The following is a 25,847-nucleotide window of genomic DNA, read 5'->3' as shown; positions in this document are numbered from 1 at the left end:
TAACTGTCAATAACTCAATACGTACCCATTCAGTGGAACTATCAACTTAAATCAAGATCAGAATCCAAAAATGTGGACCTCACCCACCACTAAGATAGCACTCATTCTAAACACTAAATTTCATTTTGCGACAAATTTTTTGCTCTGCTTGTGTATCAGGTTATTTTGTGCTACTGTTCTCACATTTGCAAGTTATTACAAATGCCTTCATTATCACAACAATGCCACTATCTGGAGTCAGAAGGAGGAAACTTGACAGGGCAGTTGAGTTTTGGAGAATTGATAATGAGCATTAACTCTGATTAAGTTTATAGCACAGAGTTGTAGACATATTTAGAGCAACTATATAAGTAATTCTAGCTTTGAGTAAAAGTATCAAGTTTTCAAGTAAATAATGGGTTATGTTGATGATCAAGATTTCATTTCAAGTGAGTTTCAAGAACAACTGTTGTTTTGAATCAAGTGATTTATTTATTTATATACACCCTGCAAGCTACCGCCAGGGTGTGTGGCAGGGGCTGATTTATAGTTAGATGAAGGGACGAGACAACTACCATGAAAAACCAACCTACTAGTTGCCAGTGCCATATAAATGCAATGGGTACAAATTGATGGGGCAAGTATTTAACAACTTAGCTGGGCAGGCATTAGGCAGTTTGCTAGCTATATAGGAGCCAGGAGATGAAGAGTAATTGTTTATAAAAAAACTAAAAGATACTCAAATCATAATTAACTAATGAAATATACAAGCATTATATCAACTAAAAGCCAGTTATTTTCCCCTATAATATTAAACTGTGTTTAAAATCCACAATTCAACATGAACCTGCATATTTTTATAACCTAATATCTGGAATTAAGTACACGGAATATATGATTTAATAGTTTCAATTTATGATATTTTCACTTCACCATCATTCAATGGGATGGATCAAGAGTATAAAGCCTTATTTTATATATTAGTATTTGTGACCTTATTGGGTCACAGCTCATTTAAGGTGACCTTACAACATTGAAAGATTCCCTAAACCTGACCTGTATCAATCTCAAATTTCAGGGTAACAAACACCAATTTTGAAGGAAGTTAATATTATAGCGAATATAATAGACTTTTTTAATGATATAATTGATTTTTTTTCAACTGAGACAGAAAAGGCAATGGGAAGTTTTTATCCAGAAATCTGTAACTGATCTGTAAATAATAACTTTCACCGCAAAAAGTGGGGCCAAATTGTTTCCAGAATATGATGTGTTAGCAACCAGAAATTAGAGAATTTTTTTTAACTGGGCTTCTAAGTTATAATTAAGAGTGAAGCACACACATCTGCTGAGTAATTTGAAAAATCACCGAAATAAAAAATAGTCAACTTCATTTTTTCAATCTCAATCTTCCTATGCATAAGTCCAAGTGCTTGTGACTTGAGCATTAAACGCAAAATTCTAAAGTGCACAGGCTATTCAACCTTACCTACACATATTGCTCCCTTCTATCCAGCACCATACAAAGCTCCTACACACAACAAAATGTGGTGCTTTTAACAAAAACAAAAACCCTTAAAAACTGTGAACTATGCTGGTAATTTAAAGCTTTGGCTTCTAAATAAATCTTTTCAGGCTACACCTTTAATGTATTAGTTACAGACCAAGTGTTTCACTTGAGGCAACCTGAATGAGATTTCTCTTGAATATATTAGCAGAGGCCCTACTCTGAAGCTAAAGCTATTGTCTCACTACATATCACAAATAGTTCTGATGCTCATCTCCCTGATCTTTTCACTTCCTTTCTCATTCAGGAAGGGTTTATATTTTGGTATTGTAGTTATTAAGGGGAAAAATTTCTTATTGCTCCAAAAGTATTCTCAGGTTAAATTGTACTTTTATTCTTTTACAATATGACAATTCTAGAAAAAGTTATCAAAAATTATTGCATGAATCCATGTGGATGAGGTCCTATGTAGAAGCCCAACCCACAAAAAAATCAAATTATTGCTGAATCACAATTACACTGAATGAAGAGATAACTGCAATTGAAGAAATTTGGGTGGCAATTCGTCTGCTATTGCAATAGCATAAAAAAACTAAACATAAAATTCAGAATTCATGGAGTAACACTTCTTTGTTATGATGCTATGACTGTACTATGCAGAGTCTACAGTCATATTGATAAAAAATAAATTGGGAATTTCATAAATATGCAATGAACATTACATATCTGAATATAAATGGAAGAAAAATATCAAGAGCCTCAGTGATATCGTAAAATGACATTATTATACGTCAAATTCAGGAAGTACCAATTCAGAATAATATTTAAACCCTCTAAAGTTTGACCTCAAATAATGACAACACAAAATGTTGCTGCAAACATTGTTAGGTACAACCTGCACTATTTTATTCATGGTACAACATCCTATTAATTCCCATTCAATTCTAAATTCCCTTAGAGCAGTACCAAAGATATAATGACTGCTTCAAGACTTTGCTCAAACTCAGAGTAGCAACATATTAAAGATAACTTTGGCAATAAATCTATTACTCACCTGTGCTCCTGAGTCCAAAAGCAAGCGAGCAACTTCTACATGGCCATCCATCGATGCTTCCATTAAAGCTGTGTGCATCTCATCTGTCTTGTGCTCCTAAAAATTAAGACAAAATTAAGTTTCATCTCAAAATTATATTTTCCTTAAAGTTGCATTGGAAACTGACATAGATGATCTTGCAAAAAAGATGTAATATACATTCCCAGGACTCTGGGATAGAAAATATTGAGGGCCACCCACTAAGTTTTAGAGATCTACTTTGGTCAAAAATTGGGCTTGATAAAATTTTGCTGGAGTTTCATGCCAAAACAGTCCTGAAAAATTGCATTATGAAGAAAAAATTTAAACTCTACCGTGGCAAAAATAACTCCAATTTAAATTAACCAAAAGTAATTCTTTCTGATAATATACAAGCAAACAAAGACGGCCAACATAATCCAATCACCAAAGTCACCAACTTTTCTTTTAAGTTTCCAGATTGGTCTACAAAAACCGTAACTCCAGCATGATGCAGTACATGTAAGAGGCAAAACCTGGGTAGCTCATGAATGATAGTTTTTGCCTTCCTGTTGACTTAATGAGTCTCAGTTAACTACTTATCTGATTAACAAACAACAACACCACTTAATTTTCTAAAATGCTAACTATGATCCTTTTTAGTAATTATACTCATGCTTGGGTAACGGAAATCAAGTTTTCCTTTAGTGGCAATAATTTTAATTTATTCTTGTGGTATGGCTAGACATAAATATATAAAGCACACAAACAAATGTACTGAAAAGCAACAAGACAACTTGTCAATCCAGAAACTACACAGGAATAGAAATAAATGTCAGAATTTGGACTTTCACTTTTGAATATGAATACCTCAATAGGTAGTCTCATGGTCGAAGCTTCAATAAAGACCAACAGCATGACCATATCAAGGAGATACTACCATTGTTCAATAAAGCATTATCAAAAAACTAATAACTCATGACATCTTATAAAATGGGGAATCTCAAAATATATATATTTTGAAGGGAACTAATGAAAAGCATTCAAAGCTTGGATAAATTGAGATTTGCATGGATAAATATATTTAAAGTGTATTCTGTATTTTCTAAATGACATATCACAAAATATTTTTATGAAATCAATGATACAATAAACCAATAATTTATACATACAATCAGGTTCAATACATCCAAAGGAACATATGCCAAGCTGAAAATTTTGAACTAAGATTTTACATAAAGGAAAGTTTCCTTTAATCATATATTTTTCTAACAGAGTTGCCAGGTCCTAGTTAAATTTTCAATATTTCTATTCATTTAAACCTTATTACACAATATAATAATAAAATAAACATGTAACTAACTGAACAACATAATATTTTTCTGAGTTCAGTTGACTGAGCAGACCGATGCCTTCTGTCAGTACCAAAAAGTTGTACACCTGAATTGATAGCTAGTAAGGTTGGTTCATCAAATCTCATTATATTATGCATCAATAAATAGTAACAATAAGTATACCTTGTTTCTTTTTAAACTGAAAGATTGTTGAAACAGTTATCAAATATTATCACTAATAATTTTAAGTATAAAAAAGGGTGGATTCTTCAGTACTAAAAAATATGTAACATTTTTTAATAGCATATTCATCACACTTTTTTCACATGATTCATTGTGCCAAATCCTTATTTCCTTATATTATTAGCTTTATCTGTAATGCATATGCGGTACAATATCCCATTCATTTGACTGCATCACGGGCTCTTTAGGCTAAATACTTCTATTGATAAAAAAAAATTATTTTAACTGGCTCAATAATCCATCAAGGAAAAAGAAAAAAGCTAAATTTTAAGCATAACTCAATGAAATCTGACAAACCATTATCTAACTGCTTCAAGTCTTGTATAAATCTGATTTTAACTGACAGTCTAATGATCATTGTTTTCAATTGATTTACATACATTTTATTGACCAATTTATTAGTTAAACTAATTTCAATGAACCAATACACATAATATTCATATTATGCGTATTGTAATAGAGAATAAATTCAAATTGGCTGGTCACCTTCCTAAGCAGGTGAGCAGCAGTGAGAGGTTTAATGTACATTCTTGGTTCGGGAATAAAACTTTGCACTGATTGCACTGATTTATATGGAGCATTGTCAGTTCCATAAAAGAAATTATAAATTCAGGGATTATATAAAGTCAGGTTTTGCAGACATTATGTTTCACTCAAATTTCATTCAAGAATACGTAAACAAAAGAAATGATAAAGCTATTTTTCCCTTTTACAGTTAAATAATATCTAGACAAATTTTAACCAAATTCTCCTATGCAACTGAAATGAACGCTATAGGTAAATGTACACTAAGTTTCCTTAACACCAAGAATTGGACAGCTATTAATATCATAATTAAAGCAATTACCTGGTCAGCTCCTGCTTCCAGTAAAAATCTGACCATGTCCAGATGGCCTTTATAACAAGCTAGTGTTAGTGCAGATTCCTTGAACTCATTAGAATGAGTGTTTATGCCTGCGCCATGCTCCAGCAGTATCTATATGGAATTAACATAAAAAAGGATTCCAATGATTAGTATATCGAAACAAAAGCTAACAATATTAAGTTCACGATGACTATACATGTACCCCGTAGCAACTGTAACATCAATTTAAGTATTCAGGAGGAGTGAGGCATTACCGATGACCTATATCTATCATATCAGATTACCAGGATCGATTCAAAAAAATATCCCTAATTATTCTGGGCAATATTTTTTTTCAAATTTTCCCCAACATTATTTTGCCCACGTGAAATCAAGGCGAAATTAGTCAATCAACAAGAAGAAAGAAAGTTACTGCTCTCACTATAGTGATTATAAGTGAAAGCATGTTTAGCCCCAAATAATATTTGACATTCACTCAGTAAAAAATTAAATGCTTTTAAGAAGATAGTATTATGTCAAATGTTTGGATTCATTAAAAAAAAACTCCAGCAACCAATCACACAACATGCCAAATATGTGCCATACTTTATGTTGTGGTTCATATTGCACAACTATTTTAAGAAGTAATCTTAAACTTTTCATTCAAGACCATGAGGAACAAAGCAGCAGTCAATACAATCTTGGACAACTTATGTTTAAATTTATTATTATTCAAAGACTACTATTTCCATAATCTATTTCCTCAGCTTCAAATGAAGAGCTATTAAATGGTGCAAAGTCGTCAACTTTGAGCAGTAACTCCCTACAATTAAAACATTTCTCATTGACTGTGCCACTTCCTTAAATGACAGCAAACTAACAACTCTGGGCACATGCTAGAAAAATAACGGACCATTTTTCCATTTGCCTCAAGAAGATTAATTAGAGCTAACTGGTCGGTTGCTGATTGAATATGTTCAGCCATTCAATTTAACTTTAAGAAAAATTAGGGGATTTTTTTTCCTCCTGAATTTTGGGTACAGATATTTTTGCATTGTTTTACAGCGTACATGATGTTGGTTGAATATCAGAATCATTAGAGTTAGAATTATTTATTTAAATAGAGGCAGAAAGTGTTACTAAAATGGAGTCATGATCATCCCATGGCAGTGATGATTATTTATCCTGTTTGGAAGTTGTCACTGTCAAGCCAACGTATCACAACTGAGAGCATTGCTTTTAGCATTGCATTGCTCATTGAGTTTTTGGAGGAAACACCTGATTATTGGGAGCAGGGAAATTCACTATCTGAGAAATTCCTTGTATGAGGCACGCAGCTCATCTAAGAGACAGTTTTTTCATCACATTGATCTCGTGAAAAAGCCAAGAAAAAAATCTATTATACACAATAAGTTTTCAGCATGAAAGTATCTTAGCCAAAGAATTGAGAAATATTAGTTGAAAATAGGTAGAAATATTGGTTGAAAAAGAAATGAGAATAATGCCAAAATACTTGTCAATCCCTTCCCTTCTCAGTTCTTAGCTCTGAAATAGCCAACCTTATCCATTGAAAGTGATCTTCCAATCAATTACTTAAAAAATTGAGTGTCCCTAATCTATATTTGAAAATGAGAGGGCATTACCTTGAATATTATATCAACTCACCAATAAAAATTAGTGCAGGCGTTTTCCACTTTCAAATATTTACAATATTTTCTTAATAATTTCTTGGTTTCTCCATAAACACAATGACAATATTTCAACACGTTATTATGTTTAACTAAATGACCTAACCCAAGTCTATGGATAAAGCAAATAGCTTTACAAAAAGTATTTTTAAAGAGCAATAAAAAGATATTTATTCAAACAATATGTGAAAATGAAATTCCACATAAAATGAAGTGACATAAATAAGAATTAATACATGGTACCACTTTAATTCAAGGTCATATGAAGGTATTAATTTCTATCTACACATTTGGCACAAGTCCAAGGAAAATGCACAAAAGGATATCTCCAATTAAATTAATAGGTGGTGTGGTAAACTTTAAACTTACATCACAAACTAAAAACATCTTTTCATTACAATGTTAACTTACGATCAATATTTTTAGGATTTTCCTCCATTCATGAAAATTAGAGCAAATGAAGAAATAGTATTCATTATGGAGAAAGAAGATCTAGTTAATGTTTATTCATGCACTTGATGTATCCATTGTCCTTTTTTGTGATGCATGCTATGTGCTGTTTTCCAACATTTTTTGGATGTTCACTTCATGCGATAGTTTAAAACTATATAGGCAAATACTAAAAGTTATTTCATTAAAAATGGCAGATAATGCCATCCAGGGGTCGGTACTCGTAGACACATTGTGAACTTACAACAAGAGCCCTTCCAAATTAATGTGCATGGTAAGATTAAAAACAAATTGCCAAAATAGATTTCCCATAACAATGAATAAAACATATTTCCTACTGACTAACCATAACTTGCCAAAGATTAACCATAAAAGGCAAAATAATTAGGAAAAACAAAATCAGAAGAGAAACTAAATGTTTGGGAAAGAACTGATATGTTGACATGCACAGTATTCAGCTTTTGTTAAGTGAACAAGGTTGTTCATATGAACATAAAACTCTGAAATGAAATATTTAAGTGCCGGTTTCTATCTGCCCATGCCTGAAATACTTTCATTACAGCGTCCATTCTATCAAAAGAATTTACAATACATTACAATATGACATTAAGAATAAGGATTACCGCAAAAGCATTGAATAGATATCAATACCAAGCTTAGCACAAAAAGGTATAAGAAATTGCAGGGAAACAAAAACATTTAAGTGGTACCAGCACGGAGAAAAGTATCTTAAAGTGTTTTAAAGTTTCCCAGGCATTGTTCAGTGACCACACAAAAAAATCAGTGCCATTACCTGGGACAGCCAAGACTACACAAGTGGCAGTTTGATATGTCTAATTGGAGATTAAAAACCATAATACAGACAGGGAGAAACAATAGGGGTCTCTATTGACACACAAAATCATACATGAATTCTACAACAATGTCATGATAAATAAAGAAAATTATGATTATAATCACAACAAATGTATTCCCTGGCCGTCACAACTGTTCAGGTTAACTAGAGTCAAAGAAGGAATTTACAATTTTTAGCACAATGCCAACATCACTGTGGTCTGAATTATAGATTATTATTTCAAAACTAAGAATTTTTCTTGTAATCATTAAAATGAAATAAGTTTACCCAGCCAAGGAGCAACAATCTGTCTCTCTCACCTTTGCAACACCCACATGACCAGCACTTGCAGCTTCCATCAGAGGAGTATGGCCATTCTCATTATGGTCCTCCACTTTGGCGTTAGCTGAAAGAAGTACTCTTACTACCTCTTCATGACCACCGGCACAGGCATACATCAGGGGGGTGTTCCCTATTAATCAGAAAATATATGATTAGTTCTACTGGAAAATTAAAAAACTAAGGAATAGAAGCAAATTAAAAAAAACAAAATCCATACACCCTATCTGCCTGAATAGAAGCTGACCCCTCAACAAATCACCATCTGTTTTGGAATAAGTTACCATTGAAAATTTAACGCCCAAACATTCTGCACATGCATGGGCAACAAAACTGTTATAAATTACATGTCATATATAAAAAAAATTAATAGATATTTTTCACAAGCACCATATTCTCTCTAAATGCTACTTGGTGTTAAGTTCCTAACTAAGCCATAGAAAGACAATGGAATATAACATGATAGTATACAGCTATCATACTCTAAAACCAATATGTCCAATGGATGTCAAAAGTGCACAGTTCATGAAAGTGACTGTAATTCAACAATACTTGTCGCATCAATATAAGACAATTTTAGTTTTTCTACTACATACTTCAGGAAAACACTAGAAATTAGTAGGCAGGCAATTCATAAATTCAAATTTTCAATTGATCAAACTTTTGCTAGCCAGTCAGCCAAAGATATTAAAATCATTAAAAAATCAGTGTGACGGAAGTGGTACAAAAACCAATGTGAATAAAATAAAAGCAATGATTTCCTCAAGAAATAGAAAGGCTAAGTTAAACATGAAAATGGGAGAGCATGAACTGAAGGAATGCAGGTAGCCTTCAGTAATAGATAGAATTGTTCTGGACGAGGATGGACAAAGTACTGTGGAAATAAAATTTCCATCACATAAAAAAGTTTTACACAAAGGAGTTAGTTAATGACAAAGATATAAAGAAGACATAAATGACAGTTTGATTACAAGCATAGTTTTGTACAGAGAGGAAACTTGGTAAGTGAGGGAGCTACAAAGTATCTAGAGTTGAAGAACCAGTCATACAAGGCATGTCAAATAAAGAGTGATCATACAATATTATTTGCATGAAAATTACGGTGGAAAAAATTTAAGTTTGTGTTGTTAGTTTAATGTGAAATATCTATGTGGTACAAGTTTCATTGATTTGACTTCAATAATTTGTAAGTAAAAGAGAACCTACTTAAAGGATGGGAGGTCGCAAGGGCAATACTCTGCAAAGAAATGTTTCTATTGTCCTAAAACATCATTTGCTGAGGTCTATGTAATATCACATAAGGCCCAAGGAGAGTCTGCTCTACCCTAGAGCACAGTTAGAAGATGGTTTCAATTATTTAAAGAGGGAAAAACACTAACTTCAAGAAAAGGTTGGCCAAGAACTCCAGTGGCTGCTCTTAACAAAATACATATTAACATTGCTATTGCAACTATAAGAAAAGGTCATCAAATAACATTAATAAAACCAATAGAAATATTGAAAATTCCTTTGAGTGCCACCCACACTTAAGTAAAAATACAAATTACCAATAAGAAGTGTTGCAGTGTTGTGAGTTCCAAAACTGCTCATACCTGAACAATTAAATATTCACATGCAAATATGTTCACAGCTGATGTTTTAGGAAAGTAAGTCCTTCTTTCAATGGTTAACATTGCAGATATAATTAGATTGCGTTACTTCAATCCCATGAGTAAACAGCCAAGCTCGTGAGAGTCAATCTTTAGGATCACCAACACAAAAATATGTCGAAGTTATGGTTTCTACTGGCAAAGTTATGGTCATATCACTTTTCAAACCAGCCAACACCAATGGAAATGGATCATGCTGCAGGGAAGCACTGAAAATTCTCTAAGGTGATATAAATCACAAAAGACCACATTTCAAATCAACAAGCTAGATGCTGTAACATGATCATTCATGGCCACATATCACACATGATATTGCTGAATATCTTGGAAAAATCAATGAAAAGTAGGCTCCTCATCAGCCCCCATAATATGTAGTTAAAGGTTATTTTTTGTCACAGGACGTAGCCATAGTCATAATACCATTCATAAGGCACTGCATGATAGGTCATGTAGGTGCAGAATCAAGCAATACGTCAGCAATAAGCAAAGGCAGGTCAGGGTAACGTGAAGCAATGGCGTTATTTAACTCACTCGAGAGAAATAGAACACTTGTTTTCAAAGTTGGAATAACACAGCTGGATGAAAATCAGGGGAAAACAGCGCAGCATCTACCTAACCAATGAAAACCATTAGACCTTTGACCTATAAAAAAGAATGAGCCTCTCCACGGACAGGGCTTTCAAGGGATGGCTCAAGATTTGCGAAACACATTGCAGTCCATCAGAACACAGTAAACACTCGGCATTCCAGACCCATTTAATCAGGATACTCAATCCAGACACCCAAAAAAATCAGACAACCACAATATCTGAACACCTGCTTAATCCAGACTGAGTCAAGCCATGCAGTGAAGGTGGTTTTTCAAAGGGTCACAAGATTTACTGTTTTACGGTTACAAGATTTACACTGTAATAAATTGCCGAAAAATATGTTTTGCACAAAAGTTTCTCTGGAATTGGATGAAAACCACATTAATTTACAGAAAGTGAAATCGGTGCCTAACTTTAAAATTTTGATAAAATAAGGAATAATCTGAACATATTAGATTAATAACCTGAACATGGTGTAATAATATGCTTTAGCTCATTATACAATGCAATCATTAATAACTTATTTCTACCATTTTGATTGCAATTATATAAAAAAAACCCTCTCTAAGCATTATTAATTTGTCAAAACAATTATCCATCAGCTGATATCCAAAACCAAGGCCCAACAATCAAATAATTGGGTAAGAAACTATTACAATTTACAAAAAATACTAGCAAATTTCTCTAAATTACTCTCACATTTATTAAATAAAAAAATGAATGTTTCATTTAATGGATATAAATATCACAAATAAATAGGATAACACCATTAAAAAAGCAGCTAATAACACAATATCATCATTAATTGAAGTAACTTAAGGATAACTGAGCTAATTTCTGAGGACACATGGTGATTGATTTTTTTCAAATCAGATTTTGTCAACTTAGATGTTTTCACACTAGAGGTTTCCTGTTCACCGTATTAAGTCATTTTTGGTTTTCAGCTATTACGCCAACTAAGTAATGGATGTGAAAAATACTCAGTGGGGTTAAATGTGCCAAATATCGGACTGATTCGGCTTTGACTTAATGCAGACCTCTGGCTCCATATAGTGTAGATTACTGAGGGTTTACTCTACCAACAAAAATCAAACTGATGGCTTTTACTGACTCCCACAGATTTGGGTAATAACAGTTTTGAGGGGAAAATTAAATTCATGTTAAAATTAAGGCACCATATCGTGGGAGGGTTAAGGACAGACAGAGTATTTCAGAACAGATGTACATTTTGAAAGTGAACTCCATAGTCATCTTGAAAGATGCAGTACATACAAGTATGATACTCAGATAATGCATTACATCTGGGGACCAAAAATATCAGTATTGTGTAAAATTAAATTATTTTGAAATGAAGATTATTTTCTGTTATGATAAAGGAACCATGTTTTTCATAGATATATAGGCATACCGTGGCAATAATTCATCACTACTTTCATCAAATAAAGAGGTCAAAATCATACCTACAGTAATTGGAAATGATATAACACTTTGATCAATAAAGAAATACAAATCTATTTCCCATGAAAATACATATTTGGATGCAAAAGTAAGTTGAGGTTTTTGGCTTCGGCTTTCAAAACTTATTGACTAATATGTGAACAGAATATATATACATGTATTTAATATTTATGTTCAGGAAAATATTATACAACCCTCACATTGGGCCCCAGGGGTTTTATGAGCCATTATTTTAGAAAAAAGTTAATCTTATCTGTCATCGAGCTTGGTAAGTACAGGGAGTTTCAATGTTACACAGTTCAGTGCTACATAGTGGAATTACATTTAAGGTTATGCAGGTTAGAATTTTTCCTGTTTAACTTAAGTCACAAGTTATCCTGTAAAACTGAGGAAAATTAAAGGCTTATCTTCAATTTTATCAAGAAAAAGAATAAACAGATAATTATGGAGAGAATCGTCCGCAGAAACCAATTAACTGTGCAAGGAGTGCACATAACAGAGTCAGCGAATGGAACAAATGAGATTTTGTCCTTTCTCCTTTTATCAGTAAAAGAGGCAGAGGGAGACTAACAGTAATACTAAATCAATTAGTAACATACACAAAATGTTGACAAAATTCTCAAGACAAAATGATCTTTACTCAAGAACTCTTGTTCTCTACTCTTACATTGACCTTGAGAGGACAACCAAACTGATTTTTTCTTAATTTTAACAGAACGGCAGATGTCAAGATTTGATATTATTTTCCAACATTTATAAGAGGAATAGTGAATGCTATATTTTAAGTTTTAGGCCAAGTTACTGACACTTTTTTCTGAAAAATTGATTTGGACTACCTAATTCAAAACAGAAGTCATGATAAAAGTGGTTAAGAATCTTGTGAAATATGAACCACTGAAGTGATGCACATTCATATTTGGTGGTTTAAGAATGTACTGTTGTTTTAATTTTTATATTTTATGCATTGATTTAAAAGAATATTTTAGCGATTGGAAAATGTCTTAAGGATATGTATATCTTCAAATACCTGTGAGAAAATAAAAAAAATTGCACGAGATCTATAAACACAAATCATTCATTAACCAATTAATATTAACAACCTGGTTATTTACAATTACTCCACAGCCAATAAAAAATAGTGTCCAAAATTACTAATAGCACTTTCTAATTATGAACGGCCGTTAACATATCAAGTGTCAGAAATTGTCCACCTTCACCATGTGATTTCAGACTCTGTTTATGAGCTAAGGATGAGCTTTCTTCTATAATTATAATTTTTGCAGTATGGCATGCATTGCTGTGCAATGAAGAAACTCAAATTCTTCCACCAAAAAACCTTTTTATGACTGAAAACGTTCTCTTATGGTACTTGTACACAGATGGGCTCTCTTTTATTCCTAGTATTATTCCTATTACTTTATGCCCAGCCCTCATACAAATGTAATGCATGATATATCCTAGGTCGTGCCGTCAGGACTAGGCTATGCTTTAGCATCAAACCTACAAAAACTGCCCTTTTTGAAAAGTTCTGGGCACTGGCTTACAAGTGTCAGCTTCAATTCAGACAGATGTCTTTCAAATATATATCACATTTCAATGTGAAGCTAAAGTAGTATTATACCAGCAGTCAATTATTATGTAAAATATATCAATTATTTTTCTACTATAAAATATCATCTAAATAAATTTACCTGAGGATGATTGGGCATTGACGTCAGCTTTATGGCTAATGAGTAGCCTGACAACTTCCACATGGCCCGCAGAGGAAGCCTCCATCAGTGGGGTACAGTCCCCCTTCATACCTCTGTCTTCTACATTTGCGCTCATTGCTAACAGGACCTAATTAAAATAAAGCCACATGTATGAGCTAAGATACAAATTTGAAAAAAATTATTTTAAGGAGTTACACCATCCTTGAGCTAAATTAAAAATCACTCTTTTATAGCAGCCAGTATTTACAATGAATACTGCAACAATGAGAATACTTAGTGCTCTTATTAATGCACACCCATATTAAGTTAACTATTTGGTTATTGCAGAAATGACATTTTCCAAAATGTACATGTCAAAACGTTCACTTTAATCAATTTATACGGAAATGAAAGTTAAATTCAATTAATTAAATTTTGATTGAAGCCCCATCAAGCTAAATATGTATATAAATATATTATAAGGCTTCTTGCTAGTTATTTTGAGGGAAATCTTCTACAGGACTGCAAGAAATTTGTGATTTGAATAAATTATAATTTCATGCTAGCAAGCAATGTTTGCAAAATTAAACTGATATCCCTTAAAGTCTAAAAATAGACATCGAGCAAATGCAGGAGATTAATTCTAATAAATAAATCATAAATGTAAGGAGCCAAAAAATACTAAGATATGCATGCCTGGTTGATATGCAAAAACAATTCATCTGCTATTCAAAAATTACCACCTTTTAATTTGAATGAGTGTCAATATGAGTAAATATCAAAATGAATAAAACTCCATTGTCTAGGATGACGATCCTCAACTATTTTTCATACAAAAATCCTCATTCAACAACTCATAGTAGGCATTACAAAGTATATCACCAACATATTAGGCATAAAAAAATAACCCAACAAATGAAACCGTTAAATTACCAGATATGAAGCATTACAATAGAATAATGAACACATTACGTAACAAATAACAAATGAAAGATTCCTTATTGACATGAATCTGAACCAGTACTGATAAGGATTGCCTTTGTTAGTTAACATAAAGTTGATTTTATATCTATATACAATATTCCTGCTATTAATGACCATAGAAATAAAATTGACAGCAGATTTGTGACACCTCCAGGGCTAATTGGTCACTCAAGCAAACTGAGATGATTTTTTTACATTGAATAAGAATGTGCTGGGCTTCCTTAAGAACCTGGGACATAAAGCAGTGGAACCAAAAGTGGGGATAAGTAATTTGTCAGAGAACAAAACTACCACTTCTACTCTGATTAACATTAAAATACAAACCAACATTACTACTTATAAATAAATTAGTTCCACATTAGCAGGCACAAACAACTGATAGCAAACATTCAGCTCTGCCATTTGATCCATGACGTCAGAGAGGGACCATATCACATAGAACACAATTTTTACTGCCGAACTTAACATACAGACAAAAATAAGCGGGAATAAAAACAATGGTGCGACCTTTTTTAAAGTGAACTGGTAAATTTTTTTCAAAACATTCAATGCACCATAAGTCACAAAAAGTGAACTTCAAACAAAAGGATCATATCCTAAAAAAAAAGACATGAACTCATCAAATAACACAAACTAATAAATTGCATACCTGTGCCAGCTCAAAATATCCTGCCGAACATGCAAGTGAAAGGAGACTTTCACCTTCCTCAGTAGTCTCATGAACACTTCGTCCTTCCCCTAGGAGTTTCCTTACAGTCCCGACATCACCATCAGTGCAAGCTTCTACTAATGACCTGAAAATTTTCAAAATTTTCAAATCTATTAACACCTCAACATTTCATAAAAAATGCAGCATTACTTGTCAAAGAAGTTAGTACATAAGAGATTTGTCACAAGTTTCTTTGAGTGACATATTCGCCTGCCACCATGTTGGTTAAATGGAAGAAGGGACCATTTGGTCTCAATTTCGCCCAAATAAAGACCACTATCTATCCATCTATCTATCTATCATGTTGGGTAAGGAGCTTTCAATGTCATGACAGATGACTCTGCTAGCACTCCATTGTAGCAAGTAAAGAAATGAGCCATCAAAACATCAAAAGCATCCTCGACGAGGCCCCACCACAACGTTTTCACTCACAGCATACACAGGGAAAGCACTAACTCCTCACACATTCTTTTAATGTTGCTATTTGACTTGAAAAATTATGCCAAATAAAAGACAGCATATCAGAACACTATGACTTCGTAATCAGTGAGCAGGAAAATTGCAAATGATGCATAAAAGATACAATCTACATGCCAAAGGTTGGGAATCTTAAAGGAAAGTGGATCACGTGTAGCAATCCCTTACAACATCAACGCTTTAAACAGTTTCCCCTAGTGCTCAATTCTGGATGCAACCATATCATTTCTTTAGATATTTTTCTATCATTCAAATGCAACCATTTCTCTATTTGAAGAATGATACGATCAATCTATCAATCAAGGAATTCTCTATCTATTTCATGTTTAAGTTTTGGATAGTCCCTAATGATTACCTTTTTCAAAGCATAGCTTGTGGTTTTTTTTATTTCTTCAAACCTTTTTTCTGCCTGGCTCCTCGCTGACTAAAAAGCCCACACTCTTCCTTCCTCTAGTTCCCCTTTCCCAAGATTTTGCCCCCTTCATCATGGCCTTCAACATCCCGCTACCTTTTAGGCCTTCCTCCATCAACCACCACCACCTTTTCTGAACAGTACCCAGCAAATTCCTTTCTTTGCCCACCATATTTGTATCCTCAGCATTTGTCTCCCTCTAACCCAATCAAGATGTGTTGAGAAAAAGAAGGATATTAGATTTTGTGACTTTATAATCCATCGCGCCAGGATATTTTGCCCTACTTGAAAATCAATCAGGTCTCCATTTAAGCTGAGAGGTGTCATGTTTTATGCATCTCTGAAAATATGCAACCTCACCTCTGAGCAGTCCAATTTCAATGCCAAGAATTTCCTGATTACAAAGGAGATAACTGTAATAAAACCTGTGAAAAACTATCATATGTATGGAGACAAAATTGTCAAGGATTATGAATACAAATTGCTTAAACAGGAACACTGGGTAAAAGAGGAATTCCACATCAAACATTCCAAAATCCCTCCTCTTTAATTATAGATGGAAATATTTTCCATTTTGCAGGGCAAACTTGGAGATAAGGGATTTGAAAATTTTAGTAATTTGCATATGACTACAGCAATAAAATATTAGAATTTTATGAAAGCATACATTTGTCTTCTACAAGTATCATTACAAATCACTCTAAAACAGAACATTACAAAAGAATATTCAACTTCAAAAGATAATCCAGGTTTTCTCCATTCCAAAAACATATTGCATCATTGCTTCACAGCATAGGGGTAAATTGTTTTCCCTGTTGATCTCAAAAAGCAACCAGAAAACTGCAATATATATTAACAGAGATGATGACTGTTACTATTTTCCACTTAAAAAGATTTATTCCAGACTAGTGTCAATGTACTACATCATTTTCATGCAATATATATTCCTTGAATAAGACTTTACAATATGGCAGCATTTAAAGGAATTTCAGCTATCATGCCTGTCCAATGATACATTTGTCTAATGCTGTACCCTAAAACCAGGTCAATGTCCAGCTTAACCAAATACCTTAAAGAAGATTATATCATATATGTTCAACATTTAGAGCACATTTTCATTTCTACTCATGTCATCCCCCACCCATGCCATAGCCCACCTGTTATCCCATTCCTACTCATCCCATCCTACGTACAGCCACTAAACTATTTCATTTATCAAACAAAGACAGTAACAACTAAGGATTAAAAATAATTTAAATGAACCATTCTGGACTACACTAATGCATTATGCTACTCAGTAAGCACAAAAAAATTATTGTTAACTTATATGAAAATACTGAAGATGCGCTTTCATCAATTTGATACTTCCTGAGTCAAATTTATAATACTATTACTGTCATTTTTTGTTTCCTCAACACTTGTCAATTCTTGCATTTTTGTGTGACTTGGCTAATATGTCATTCCTTGGCATCAATCACACATTCTCAGTTGATTATCTCCCATTATCCCATTTTTCATTATTTTCACAATTGCCTGAGAATTTTTAGCAAGAAACTTAGGTCAATTAAATCAATAATTTTAAATTTAGCCCTTCATTTTGTTTTGAGATTTTACTGTCAAGTTCATTCAACAGGATGGAAATAAGTTCATTTTTCATTAATGAAATCATGCATGGCCACGACAAGAACATTACCAATTATGTATAACATCTAAACTATAGAATGTAATGACTTTCCAAAAACCCTACTACCAATGGCCTTATTTCACAAATATATTTCCTTACACATGGCCAGTTAAAAATTGACTTCTGAAAAGCTTACTTACATTTTGAGAGCTACCCATTATTAAAATATTATAATTTATCTTCAATTTATTCACATAAGTAGAGCTTTATACTCAACTAACAGCATATAAGTTAGCAGCATAGGGTAACCCTTAATTACTAAGCTTGACCTAAATTTTAAGAGCTTATATTTTAAGGCCAAACATTTACAGGCTAGAATAGTACTCCCTTATAATAATCAACCTTTATGCTATATGTCCTAGCTTTTATGCTCAACATTCGTTTTCTTTTCAACCATTGGATTAAAATTTGTGATGACTTTATGTAACAACTTGGTATAAACTACCATGGGCATGAATCCACAAATCAAAAGATGTTAAAGGCTTATTGAAATGATTTCCACATCATAAGGGATGTCAATGTTATATCCATGAGTTCAGCATGAAATTACAGAATGTTTTGAATTGATCAAACATGAAACTATTTTTGTAACAATATGAATAACTACACAAATCAGGAATTCCAACATAAATTTGGGGGAGAGGTCTATAAGACACGCAAAACATTCACAACAAAAAATCAGATATTTTACTAAGCAACAGAGAACTCTTCCAGTGCAAAATAAAATTCTTTTGAAGGCTCAGAATCACTTTACTGAGTTTTCTCCTAAGTTTTAATGTAGGCTACTTTCTAAAAAAAATAACAGATGGCAATTAACTCATGTAATAGTTAAATAACAGAGACCCGTAATATCATACAATTAGGAATGAGGCTACCTTACAAAAAATTAGGACTTTGTAGCTCAAAGGAACAGCTAAATGAAGAGAAGAGAATATAAGTTTTTGACTGAAATCAAGTCAAACATTGAAAAGTTATTCAGATGTCAATTTTTAATTGCTCCCAAGAAACAAAACTGCCCTTTCTCCTAATTCACATTCTTAGAATAAATATTTTTCTAACTGCAAGGTCTGACAGCATGTTCCTGATATAATCCATCAATTGTTAAAAAATGGAAACAGAATGCAAACACTCATACATATTTGTAAGCACATTTGCGAGAATAAACATTATTTTCTGCACAATTATGGCATTTTAATAAGTTGTCACTATTTTTGTTAAAATTGCAATCACTACCAATTATAAGCAATTCTTCCTATATCCTAAATGAATTAAATTTACGGCTTTTAATGCAGGAGAGAAAAAGTTGCTACTCTAAAGGATGAATGGTAGTTCCCTTATAATGATGGCATTGACAGGAATTAACAACATGCCTTTGGCTCTTGAAATTATCCCTTATAACATCTCTGAGCAAGAATAAGTATATTTTATTCAGTCAATAGTTACAGGGGTGACAGCCAGATCAGAAAGGCAGGAATTCTGTATCACTTCACTAAAATATGTAACTGAGATTAGTGCTAAGTGGTTGCACTTTTCAGGCAAAACTGCTATAGCACAACAGTTTCACAATACTGTCTCCCTTTATTGCTACCACATAATTCAAAAGTATTCTAAGAAAATATTCTCTCGGTTTATCCTCCATACCAAAACATAACTACACAACAAATGCATTGCAGCATTTATTTTTCTCAGTGCAGAAAATATCAGTGCCAGAATATGGAAAATAAATGAGCAGACAGAAATGATTGATTATTGAGACTGTCATTTACCCTATCCATGATGAGCTGTAGTTTGAATATTTGAAAATGTGTGCCAATATTGAGGATGCCACACCTGGTAAACCAAGAAATCAATATGCATTCCTGAATGAACACTTAGTAAATAAATGCCAATGGCCCCCAATAGTTCATATCGCAAGCTATATTTTTATTTACGTGTTAAACAAAATTCTTTGATGCCAACCAAATAAGATATGGTTCAAGATTAACCAAATTTTGGGAATGGTGGCAGCACCTTCCAGTTATAGGATACAAATTACGAGAAATGAGAAGGTGGCTAACCTTGAGCCACCCACCCCTTAGAGCCATATTCAATGGAGATGGCCGATAGGGTAAAAACATTGAGGCAGGGCCTGGCACAGTTTGATTCAATAGGCAGTTTAGCAACCCCAATATAAATTAGCGTGATAAGTTTTAAAAGCATTAAGCATCATAGGTAACATAAGTAAATTCACTGGACTGGTTCTGCTGGAGGCTATGGTGTTCACTTTGCAAAGCATATCTAGTCATCTGACTATTTCTTTCTTCAAACTAAATTATTCCAGCTGTAAGTTTTAAGGAAATAGTAAAATATAAAATTACTCAGATTAAAAAGAAAATATTTCATCAGCTACTGAGGTAGGAATGCTGCTAAGATTTTCACATTTAGTAATCAAAATTTACCTCACATCCCTCAGTATTCACCACAGATGACAGCAAATGAAATAAACTAACCTGGTTTCTGCTTGAGAGCGAGGGTTTTCGTTTCGCATTCGGGTGAGAGCAGCCGCAGCTTCGTCCAGGGCACAGGATACACTTGAAGTGAGACGCCTCAACACCTCCGGATCAGCCAGATGCTTCCCGTCTCCTGTTGACAACTTTCCTATTCCTAAAAGAACATTTTTTAAATGCATATGAGCACATTTGAAGATTAGAGCTCATCTTCAAAACATTACACAGAATTTGCCCATTCCCCAAAAAAACATTATACATCTCTTACCTGCAGCTTCTAGGAGGGCCTCCAGTCTTGCCTGGGTTTCCGGACCAACGGAGTGCTCAGCATCCTCAGAAGAGAGAAGAAATTTAGAGGTTTCAAGGCGGGCCTCCTCATCCAATTCATTTTGGTCGATGACGAAGGACTCCACCTTAAGTGACACATTTGCAATTGGAACATTAAAATTATTAATTTCTCTTATGAACTAAGGGCTGCGTGTTTAAGACCTAAAAGGAAAGAATTAAAACTGTAAAGGAACTTCTTTCTTGTCTCTTTAAGCTATCCAATTGATCGAACTTTTCTTTACTTTCTTCTCACTCTTATCATTTAAAAATCTTTCCAAGCCTCGGCTGTGTGCTCCAAAAATAAAATGAAAACGATGCTAATCAAACAAAATATGGTAAATAAAATCGCTTCAACCAAAATGCGCATTTGTATGTATTGGGATCTAATTTGCTGGTCGAATTTCTATAGGAATCAATTATTAATTAAAAATTTAAAAGCCAAAACCAAGTCTCAAGCATAAAATTTTACATTTAGCCGGGCATTAAATATAAAGTCATACAAATGGAGCAACCAAACAACGAAAATGAAGTAGCTCCACATGATTTACGAGACCGAATCATTTTCAACTATAAATTTAAATATTTGCACTATCCTAACATCCTCCTCACTCGATTTATTATATTTGAACAAAACATTTCATGCAAATTGCGTATGCCCTGACCCTACAGTAAGTTAATCCTACTCATCTCCACATATTGGCTAAGGGTTATTCCTTATCAAAGTAAAACCCACGGTTTTCATGCACACTGATTTTAACTATGGAAATATTATTCCATTAGAATCTAAAACACATCACAATCAATTCGCTATTGCTCAGACTGGTTTTATCACTAGAGCTCAATGTTTTCATTCCTCGCCCTATTTCGACAAGAGTACAAGAAATACAACAGTCGAACTCACCGGAGAATTCAGGGAAAACATCTATTATGGAAATTTAAATCTTTCAACGAAACCTGTAAAATGAGCTGTAAAAACCACAGTAAAAATTATAGAGCCTTTAAACAACATACAATGACTTAACGTTTTAAAGTGAATGCTACGAGTTTTAATGTAATTTGTTGATCAAACGTTGTAATAGACCAACGGCATTTTCACATAAAATTATACAAAATTACGTACTATATGCACGAATTCAGGATGTACAGTGCAACCAATTCAGTCCAATTCACGGGCTACGAGAACGATATTTTTCACAGCTGTGGCAATGTAATCATAACATTTTCCGCACGCAGTCATAACATCACTCCATTAAGAGTGAAAATAGTATCAGCACTACTTGGAATCTAATCGTGCGACAGCACGGAGATAGTTTTCTCCTGCAATAATTCCAACAATGTAACTAGCCCGGAAGTGGAGCCTATAGCCATTTAAATGTCCTCTGTTATAAATTACTTCCTGCACAAATCAGCTTCAAAACAAACAATATGAAACAATAACTTAAAATCCATGAAATCAACATAAGTGGATGTCTGTTAGCATAGATCTTTGAAACCTGGATACCCTCGAGGCCACACGTAATACACTACGTGTTTTAAGTATTCATTCCTACCTCCGATCCGGAGACGTCATCTTCTTCATTGCCTGATGAGTCAGACATGAACCTCGGCTGTAACTCCGAATATGTTTCAGTTTCGGACTTTGTAGGGCTGGAGTTCGAGGATTGTGGGGTCGAAGACTCACCCAAATCGTGTTGCACATTACTTCTACCTAATTTCTTGCTATCCGAAGTCGAAGTTTGTGACACGTTCTGCATCTCTATACGTTTCAAATTTAATATACCATTTGTTTAATAAGTATCTTGCACAAAAGAGCACTTTGAGCACCAGTAATTTGAAATTACTTCATCAGGTTTACGGTCATTGATGAACACTGAGGACCGCCATATCTAATGTGGTGCAAGATACCCGGATGTTCAGAACCAGAACTTGAATCCCGTCCGCTAGCGATATCTGCCGCTTACGCCTTTTACCTCTTCGAAATATGAAAAGGAATAAGTACGAAAGGCTCCATCTACTCTAAAAATTGCCAACTTATAACAAAATTATATAGCCCGGTGTCGGTTAAGGACATCACTCTTTTCAGAAGAGGGAAAATACGGATTGAAATAATTACTAACTCGGGCCCAAGTGTCGTTGCTGTAGCAGTGACGAAGGCAAAAATTTTGCGCCGCCGTTATTTTGCATCAATATTAGCACCTACGCCGAAATCAAGCTTTCACTTCTGCCACTACCCTTATGCACAAAGTTAACGAATGAAAACTTGTTTATTCTAAGTGCTTTTAAATTCCTAAAGAAAGTTTAACACTGGATTAAAACTGTATGTATTTCCATTTGCGACGGTTATTTTATCTTAAGCATAGATATTGTAATAAAAGCTTTCATTCAAAATCCGTCAACGCGTGGAACAATGTAATACAATAAATATTAATGCTTCCATGCAAGGAGAAAAATTGTTCAAAACTCAACTCTTAATTGATAATCCAAAAAGAAAAATGATCTCTTGAAAACAACGTCCATTGTAAAGAACAGAGGTAATTATTACTTGGATCAGGAGAGATTTTAAACATAAATACAAATAAAAAAGTTGCTGTAGATATCAGGAGAGTGGACCTGCGGCACGAAGTAAGGCAGGGTCACTCACTTCAACTGTGTCTTATAACAAATACTTCACTTTTTAACTGAGAATGATGTTACCAAGTTTAACTGCATAGAAATATTTAATAAAAAGGTGTCATCTAAGAATCAATTATAAATGGAAATTTAATTTTGCTATTGTTATATAATAATTTAAATATTGCCTTAATTTCTCCCTCTTGGCTTCCTTTCTAATGCAAGTGTGAATATAAATAGAAAAAATACTACTCTCCTGTAGTAAATTACTACTTAGTAGTCACAGTAAGAATTTGCCCCCATAGAAATGCATTTTCCATAAATGACAATGAAATCTGTCCAACGAAAATTAACATATATCTTTATATATCTTTGAAATTCAAACGCTCGTTCCCCCAATCACATTGACCAATCAAATATCATGCAGAACCTTTCCAACATTCAGCTGTCTCCCTATTTCTGATCGACTGCGCATTGAATGTCGTAAAAAATATGACTCCGCGGGTATCTAAGAAATACATAGGATTTAAATTTCAAACCGGAGAGTAACTCGCTTTCAGGCCATTAGTGTTAAACTGAGTTCTAAAAAACCTACATGGAAGAAAATAGTGCCATTAATGCATGAACATCAAAGAACTTCCTCAGAGACATAGATACACCCGGACGAAACGATTAAGAGGCTTAAAAGCAACTTACTAAGAAGCCCTAATTGGTTTGGCTGAAGGATTGAGGTCGAGCATTGACCCGTGTCCAGAATGTCCGCAACTAGAGATTTTTTAAAGTTTAATTTGATAGGTATATCCATTATGACCCGGTAGGGCAAATCTATTAATAGTTCCACGAACATTAAAACCATTATCGGGGAAAGATAGAAATTCCATGCCAACCTGACAACAATCATCCAGATATAAGAGAAAATAGATCAAAATTCACTCAAATGTTATAGCTCCTTAAATGCCACCACCTGCCACACGATCGCCGTACTTCATCCCGAGTACGGACCTAACTAGCCTCACGTCAAGTACAGACCTGGGTCCCGAAGCACCCGGACAGATACAATCGATTTCTAGCTACAATATTTTCTACCCAACTGAGAAATGAATGAATATTGAATAAGGATAATAATTTATACAAAATATAGCGTTAAAATTGTTTATATTCCATAAACGAAATAAATAATTTTACATTGAAATAAAAAGTGAAATATTTATTTTCAAGGATAATATTTGAATTAAAAACATAAATTTTTGAAATATTGAAAATACAAAATTCAGTTAGTATGATTAAGTTAACTTCAAGTTAGTTTGATGCACTCGAGTTTGAAATGCAATTAATACACATTTTCGAGTTTCATGGCGTGGTTTTTGCATACAAAACTGCTGCATTTGTCACAATTTGAAATGTATTTATTGAATTCACCAGGGCAGAATCGAATCTAAAACTTTCTTTTTTCACCTTTAATTTCTTCAGGCTCCTCTCATACCGTATAAACGTTTTTACCTGTCAACTCAATACCCCGAATAATGGTTTTCTGGTTATTTTTAACTTTGAGATTTTCGATACACCTAGCACGTCTTATCAATTTTTTCTTTGATCAATGCCATTCCTATGGTTTCCAAAAATTATTTTCTGGACTTGAATGGAACTTCACTGGAATGAGATTATCTAACATATCAACACTAATCTTGCAAATATTGTAGAAGGGGATCGAGATGGTGCGGGGGCTAACGTACTGGCTTCCCACCCTGAGGGCCTGGGTTCAAATTCCGGCGGTGTTGAATATTTTTCAGAGGCATCTCGATCCCTACCTGAGGTGCTTTGTGGAGGGCACTTTGAGTGAGTACGCCGTCTGTCGGATGGGACGTTAAGCTGCGGACCCCTTGGCGCCTTTCGTAAAGAGTAAGCTAATTCCGACGCCGGGTTTCTCTCCACCCTTCATCCCTTCCTGTCCATCCCCTATGGCGCAAATGACCTCCGCTGTCGGTCTCCTCCCCTAAATACTACTACTACTATTTTGTAGAACACATTTATTGCAGGCTTGAAGCTAGTTTCCTCGACTGAAATATCATGCTCATGATGCATGGACGACAAAAGTAAGACACACTTTTTTGATTTCGGAATATATGAAACCTAGTTTAGGTATTTGGTTAATGAGAACATAAAAGAATTCACTTCTCTGCCACAAGTTGAAGTCAACGATGGGGGCAAGACTTTCCTATTTTTTCTCACAATTCCAAGCATTGTTTATTTCTTTTTCCAAAGTTCTTTTGCTAGAGACAAGTTCGTAAAGAAAGTGTCAGTGGTAACGTTAAGGTCATTTCCATTCCAAAACTCGCACAGTTACCTCACTACTCGCTGTGACTGTTGCTTTTCCGCCCCATTACCAACCTTGCCTAGGTAAACATCAAAAGTAAAACAATACAATTTTTCTACATTGCACGCACAATACCCAAATTTTTATTCCATACTTTTTGAGTTTGTTTTGCATATAGACTCTGAA

General features: G+C 33.9%; 1 protein-coding gene across 1 annotated transcript in view; it reads right to left on the bottom strand.

The window, feature by feature from the left end:
* Positions 1 to 22,600, bottom strand: part of mask (multiple ankyrin repeats single KH domain) — a 106,104-nt gene extending 83,504 nt beyond the window's left edge. The window contains exons 1-8 of the mRNA XM_071583301.1: positions 22,288 to 22,600; positions 20,679 to 20,823; positions 20,414 to 20,567; positions 15,292 to 15,436; positions 13,659 to 13,806; positions 8,252 to 8,403; positions 4,962 to 5,090; positions 2,541 to 2,636 (exon numbers count right to left, since the gene is read on the bottom strand). Of these exons, the coding sequence (XP_071439402.1) occupies positions 2,541 to 2,636; positions 4,962 to 5,090; positions 8,252 to 8,403; positions 13,659 to 13,806; positions 15,292 to 15,436; positions 20,414 to 20,567; positions 20,679 to 20,823; positions 22,288 to 22,491 (1,173 nt within the window). The 5' untranslated portion in view covers positions 22,492 to 22,600. The remainder of the gene's footprint in view (positions 1 to 2,540; positions 2,637 to 4,961; positions 5,091 to 8,251; positions 8,404 to 13,658; positions 13,807 to 15,291; positions 15,437 to 20,413; positions 20,568 to 20,678; positions 20,824 to 22,287) is intronic.
* Positions 22,601 to 25,847: the final 3,247 nt, after the last annotated feature.

Source organism: Hetaerina americana, unplaced genomic scaffold, assembly GCF_022747635.1.
Source record: "Hetaerina americana unplaced genomic scaffold, ioHetAmer1.1.p SCAF_13, whole genome shotgun sequence".
Lineage (NCBI taxonomy): Eukaryota > Metazoa > Arthropoda > Insecta > Odonata > Calopterygidae > Hetaerina > Hetaerina americana.
The sequence above is the reverse complement of the archived record's forward strand: the minus strand, read 5'-3'. Positions and strand labels throughout refer to the sequence as shown.